The sequence below is a fragment of the Nothoprocta perdicaria genome, unplaced genomic scaffold (genome assembly GCF_003342845.1).
Source record: "Nothoprocta perdicaria isolate Ctin4 unplaced genomic scaffold, notPer1 scaffold_6, whole genome shotgun sequence".
In the NCBI taxonomy this organism is placed as follows: domain Eukaryota; kingdom Metazoa; phylum Chordata; class Aves; order Tinamiformes; family Tinamidae; genus Nothoprocta; species Nothoprocta perdicaria.
Genome location: NW_020455865.1, coordinates 716,875 through 723,070, shown reverse-complemented (window position 1 = coordinate 723,070; position 6,196 = coordinate 716,875). Strand labels below are relative to the sequence as shown.

The 6,196-nt window shown below is 49.7% G+C and overlaps 2 protein-coding genes across 2 annotated transcripts in view; one reads left to right on the top strand and one right to left on the bottom strand.

Moving 5' to 3' along the window:
- Positions 1-6: 6 nt before the first annotated feature.
- Positions 7-1,984, top strand: RABEPK (Rab9 effector protein with kelch motifs; the record flags this gene model as incomplete). The annotated part of the gene is made up of 4 exons (XM_026049527.1): positions 7-157; positions 402-551; positions 1,182-1,331; positions 1,593-1,984. Coding segments are annotated over 4 exons (735 nt in total), but the record flags the coding sequence as incomplete, so codon positions are not given.
- A 515-nt stretch (positions 1,985-2,499) lies between these two features.
- HSPA5 (heat shock protein family A (Hsp70) member 5) overlaps positions 2,500-6,196 on the bottom strand; it is a 3,938-nt gene continuing 241 nt past the window's right edge. Inside the window, exons 2-8 of the mRNA XM_026049282.1 lie at positions 5,901-6,138; positions 5,429-5,566; positions 5,074-5,186; positions 4,596-4,986; positions 4,086-4,323; positions 3,725-3,892; positions 2,500-3,384 (exon numbers count right to left, since the gene is read on the bottom strand). Coding sequence (XP_025905067.1) covers positions 2,825-3,384; positions 3,725-3,892; positions 4,086-4,323; positions 4,596-4,986; positions 5,074-5,186; positions 5,429-5,566; positions 5,901-6,138 — 1,846 coding nt within the window. The 3' untranslated portion in view covers positions 2,500-2,824. The remainder of the gene's footprint in view (positions 3,385-3,724; positions 3,893-4,085; positions 4,324-4,595; positions 4,987-5,073; positions 5,187-5,428; positions 5,567-5,900; positions 6,139-6,196) is intronic.

The following is a 6,196-nucleotide window of genomic DNA, read 5'->3' as shown; positions in this document are numbered from 1 at the left end:
GGCGCGTGGCGCTGCCCCGCCGTGACGGGCGCCCCGCCGCGCCCACGCACCTTCCACACCTCCTCGGCCCTGCTCGGCCAGCGCCTCTACGTGTTCGGCGGCGGCGAGCGCGGCGCGGAGCCCGTGCGCGACCGGCAGCTCCACGTCTTCGACACAGGTGCCCGCCCCGCCGCAGGCCGCCCGCACGCGGGGGTGCACGCACGGGCGCAGCTCCACGGCACACGCAGCCGTTGCCTTGGGGCTGAGCCTCCCCGCGTGCAYCCGGGCCCTGCCGAACGCCCCGTTGCGCTGGACAGCGCGGTGCTGACGCTCCGAGCAGCTGCTGGAAGCGCCTCCTGGGAGGCCTCAGCGCTCCGGGCACTGCCAGTGCTCTCCTAACGCCCGTGTACTCCCGCTTTTAGCCACCTTGACCTGGTCCCAGCCAGAGGTCCATGGTGATCCCCCTTCTCCTCGGCATGGACATGCGGTGGTTGCAGTTGGGACCAAACTTTTCATACATGGAGGTCTAGCTGGTGATATTTTTTACAATGATCTGTTCTGCATTGACATAAGTGAGTATGGCTACRGATTCCTTTAGAGCAATAGCTGCTGCACGATGTATTTTGCTTTCAAGGAGRCTAAAAGATGAGTTCTTAAGAGCGGTAGATAAGTGCTTCAGGAAGGAGGCGGCGGGATGAGGTACTCTTCTTTTCCTTCTCYTACCCAGGTAAGTGTGCGGGAAGAGAGCTGTGCAGGTTCAGCCGTTCCTCCTCAGGCAGGAGGAAAGCTCCCTCACCGCCGCAGTGTGTGATAGCCTCCAGTGCAATATAAGAAACACCAGCGTTAACGCAAATAGAGTTAATTTAATTAAAGCTGCTTCATGGGAAGGAAACCTCCTTCTACTCCTCTGGAGAAGCCTGTCTATATTGTCACTTCTTGTTGGGCTTTGCACAGAACCGCACACTCCTCCTGCAGAGCACTATCCAGGAGCCTGCAGCTGAGTTTGGGTATTTCTCTCCAAAAGAAAGAGCAGTGTTTGTAGTGTGAACTCTGGAAAGCAAAACCCTACAGTGCGCTCTTTTTAAAAATAAATCCAAATGTTGGGGTAGTTTCCCTGAAATGTATTATTTACACTTAAAAATAGGATTTTTTTTTTCATTTGTAAAGCACGGCCATCGCTACGTGTTGTTTTTCTCCACCAGATGACATGAAGTGGGTTAAGATATCAGCCACGGGCGACGTCCCAGGAGGACGGGCAGCTCACTCGTCCACTGTGTTCAAAGACCACCTGTACATTTTYGGTGGGATAGATCCAACCGGGGCGCTAGATACTACGTACAAGTATCACATCGGTAGGGAGGCTTTTCTTAACTGCGCAGTGATAGATACTAGTCTGCCTCGCTGTGGTTCTTGAGCTTTATCTTAAGTTTCTTTGCGCTAGTATARTATTGTTATACGCTAGTATAACATTAAAAGATTGTCAAAATTGGTTATGTCTGGTAATCTTTTTAAAGATCTGTAGTAGCAAAGCAGCCCAGGAGTAGCAGTGCTGCTCGTTGCCCTGTTTTTAAGCGTGTCTGACTAAAGCTGCTACTCTGTCTCCTGCCCCACAGAACAGCAGCAGTGGACGCTGCTGCAGTTCGAGTCGCCGCTGCCCGCCGCGAGGCTGGACCATTCCATGTGTGTCATTCCCTGGCACACTCGTGCCAGCTGTGACGATGCGGATGAAGATGCCATAGGGAAGGAAGCAATGGCCAGCGACACAGCTGAGCTGCTGCAGAGCCCCGAGGAGGAGGCGGCTGCAGCGGAGCCCCCGCTGCACCTGCTCTTCGTGTTYGGAGGGATGAGCGCCCAAGGGGAGATGTACAGCGACTGCATCGTGAGCCTCATCGAGTAGCAYACGCGGGAGCCCCACTGCAGCAGCCACTTCTTCCAGCCCCTTCCAGGCCGTAACTGGCATTTCCAATAAACATTCCGCTCCGCTGGGGCTGGTCCTGACACCTTCCATGTGCCCTGGCTCGGATCCTTCCTGTCCCTCCACCCGGGGGACAAGAGCCTCCRGCTCGAAGGGGGCAGTTCCAGGGAGAGGAAACAAGCCCTGGGGGAGGCTGCAAAGGAGTGACCCTCCCCTTTTAACTATCACTCAGCAGAAGCTGCTCTCCCCCAGTGCTGGTGGAGCCAGCTCTAAGCACAAGCCTAGGGACAGGTGCAGCCAAGTCATTTTTCATGTGCTGAGGGTGGCAAATACAGATTGCCGGTGCCCCGAGCAGGGAGGATATTCCCTCCTCCCCCCCAGAACTGGGGCTGGAGCTAAACAGAAGAGCTAGAAGTGTCCTAACAGAACTGCTCTCACTTTCAGTGCTGCAGCTCTTTAAGCCTAACCTATTAAGAGAAAGAAGTTCATGTTGAAGAGTTACTCTAGCAATAGCTGATAAAAAAACAACACAAAAAGAATACATCCATACTGTGGTAGAAGTAGCTGTATTTKCTGTTGGGCAGCAACACCAAAGTAAGACAAAATCCAGTGTAAATAACAAATTTATTGTGGTCACTTCAGGTAGAAAAACTCTACACCAAATGCACATGACCCAGTTGTTAAATAGAATACTTCCACTGTGAATACTTCTAAACCCCCTTCTCATTTACACTCCCCCCCTGCTACCCTGCCCTCCCCGACAACAAGCAACTGCTAACGAAAAGCAGTAAACAGCCACTTTGGGCTAGCATTTCCAGCTCCACTCATGAGTGAAGATTCAGTTACATTCCAAATTAGAGTTCATATTTTAAACAAGTGTTCCTGAGTCCAATATATACACACACACACCACATTCAGAGATGCCAGTATCTACAATTCATCTTTCTCTCCTGCTTCTTCTTCGCCAGGGGGAGGGCCTGCACTTCCGTAGAGCTTGCTAACAATTGGCTGAACAACTTCCTCCAGCTCCTTCTTTTTTGCTTTGAAGTCTTCTATGTCAGCATCTTGATGGCTTTCAAGCCACTCAATCTTTTCCTCTACTGCTTTCTCTATTGTTTCTTTGTCTTCAGAGGATAACTTGCCACCCAGCTTCTCTTTGTCCCCAATCTGGTTCTTCAGGGAGTAGGCATAGCTTTCCAGCTCATTCCGGGAATCAATACGTTCCTTAAGCTTCTTATCTTCCTCAGCAAACTTCTCAGCATCATTAACCATTCTCTCAATCTCTTCTGGTGTCAGCCGATTCTGATCGTTTGTAATTGTGATCTTGTTTTTGTTCCCAGTGCCCTTGTCTTCAGCTGTCACTCGGAGGATCCCGTTCACATCTATCTCAAAGGTAACCTCAATCTGTGGGACACCACGAGGAGCAGGAGGGATTCCCGTCAGGTCAAAAGTTCCCAGAAGATGGTTATCTTTAGTAAGAGGACGTTCACCTGCAGAAGACACAATTACTTACTTTGTTGCCCCTGCATTGTGTCCTTTTTCTGAAGCACACCAGCTCTAAACTACAGTATTCCACAACTGAATTTCAACTTTGGAACTCACTCCAATCCCCTTACCTACAGTATCATTTCCCACATAAAGGGTTTCCAAACTTGACAAGGCAGGCAACACRTTGGATAACACCAGAAGCTGTTAATGTGCTATGTTCTGCCTCTTAAGAGCACAGATTCATGAACGCACACTCTGCAGCCTTTGTAACAAGGCAGCAGAATGCACAAGTGCCAAGACATTCTGCAGCTGCTCACATGGCCTGTCGTATGTGGAACTTACCTTCATAAACCTTGATGGTCACTGTTGGCTGGTTGTCAGAAGCAGTGGAGAAGATCTGAGACTTCTTCGTGGGAACGACAGTGTTTCTTGGGATCAGTTTAGTCATGACACCTCCAACAGTCTCAATGCCGAGTGTCAAAGGACACACATCAAGTAACACCAAGTCACCTAAAAGGGATCAACATTAAGACTATGATATAGCCTCASTTCTTCTCAACAGAGCACAACACCCTATCACTGTGGGCTAGGCCCATAAGGAGCCTTAGGATTCTAAGRCCTGGAAAAAAGGAACAGAACTCAGCTCTCCCCACAGAGCATTTGTGTCAACAGACAGTACTATTTGGGGCCCATAGTTCCTTACCTGTATCTTGGTCCCCAGAGAGAACACCAGCCTGAACAGCTGCACCATAGGCTACAGCTTCATCCGGGTTAATGCCCCGAGAAGGCTCCTTGCCATTGAAGAATTCTTTAACAAGTTGCTGTATTTTAGGGATGCGAGTAGAGCCACCAACAAGGACTATCTCATCAATGTCAGATTTCTTTAGGTCAGAATCTTCCAGCACTTTCTGAACAGGCTTCATAGTAGAACGGAAGAGATCCTAGGAGAAGAGGACAGTTCAGACTGCATTCCCCACATTCAGTTACTAATGACATAGCCTTAAGGTASAAAGAACCACAGCTACAGAACAGTGTCTCAACTGCTAACACTMTCCTCCTCTCCAGTTACCCAGGGAAGGGGTAACTCCTTGTAAACTAGCAGATTTATACTCTGCTCATAATCAAGGTTGCACTCAAAAGTGCAACACATCCCCAAATAGTCACACACTACCAATTTAGAACTAAGCTAAGGCAGCTACCTTTGGACACTTACCATGTTGAGTTCCTCAAACTTGGCCCTTGTGAGTGTCTCAGAGAAATCCTCCCCTTCAAAGAAGGATTCTATTTCAATTCTGGCCTGGTGCTGAGATGACAGGGCTCGCTTGGCCTTCTCCACTTCTCGCCTTAGCTTCTGCACAGCTCTATTATCCTTCCTGACATCTTTTCCCGTTTTCTTTTTGTAGAGTTTGATGAAGTGTTCCATAACACGTTGGTCAAAGTCTTCTCCACCCAGGTGAGTGTCTCCATTAGTAGCCACAACTTCAAAGACTCCATTGTCAATGGTGAGGAGGGACACATCAAAAGTCCCACCACCCAAGTCAAATACGAGGATATTCTTCTCACCCTCCCTCTTGTCCAAGCCATAAGCAATGGCAGCAGCTGTTCTGTATGGAGAACAGTCAAGTTACACTTTGCTTTCTACTCCCCCACTGCCCTCCCCTCCTTCTTTCAAAATATGTAAGGCAACTTACGGCTCATTAATAATTCTCATCACATTCAATCCAGCAATAGTGCCAGCATCTTTTGTAGCCTGACGCTGAGCATCATTGAAGTAGGCTGGCACTGTAACAACAGCATGGGTAACCTGGATAAGGAATAAAAATGAAAGGAAGTGTAGCTTAGAGGTGACCTTGGTAACATTAATGGAAGTAGCTCATTGATCTCCAAACAGAAGTAAAAACCCCACAAGCCCACGTGAACAGGTTGCACCACAGAAAATGAGACCAGGAGTTTACAAGTGCAGTCAGTCCACACATTCAGCTCAGTTATCTTTAGTTTTATAAAGCTGGTGCTTTAAATTCTTGCAAGTAGCATCTATCTACTTACTTTCTTCCCCAAGTAGGCCTCTGCAGTCTCCTTCATCTTTGTCAAAACCATAGCAGAAATTTCTTCAGGAGCAAATGTCTTTGTCTGTCCACCACCAACATCCACTTGAATATGGGGCTTGGCTTTCTTCTCAATAACCTAAGARACAGACTAGGTGTCACATTCCAACAGTTCATTACTTTTCTCTCAGTGGCTGGCTATTTACTCATGTTCTTATGGAGAATTAAGAGATCCTCTAGAGCCACCACTAATTTGAGTACTAGCCTTCCATGACTTTGTGCCACCTCACTGCACCATAGCAGCTCTCAGGAGGGCTACAGAACTGCCAAGTAACTCGAGCTTTGAGCTCTGCTTCTTTGGCCAAGTGACACACACAGCAGCACTGGCAAATGCTCTCCTGATGAAAGGCCTCCCCCTGCCCTCCAGCTTCCTTCCCCCCACCCCTCCCAGTCTTCCCCATCTCAATGGGCACCTTGAAGGGCAGGTACTTGATGTCCTGCTGCACCGAGGGGTCATTCCAGGTGCGGCCGATGAGCCGCTTGGCATCAAACACGGTGTTCTCGGGGTTGGAGGTGAGCTGGTTCTTGGCCGCATCGCCGATCAGGCGCTCCCCCTCGGGTGTGAACGCCACGTAGGACGGCGTGATGCGGTTGCCCTGGTCGTTGGCGATGATTTCCACACGGCCGTTCTTGAACACGCCAACGCTGCGGCAGCAGCACGGGGGTTAGGGGCGTCAGTCGGCACCAGGGCCTGCTCCCTTCCCCCCCC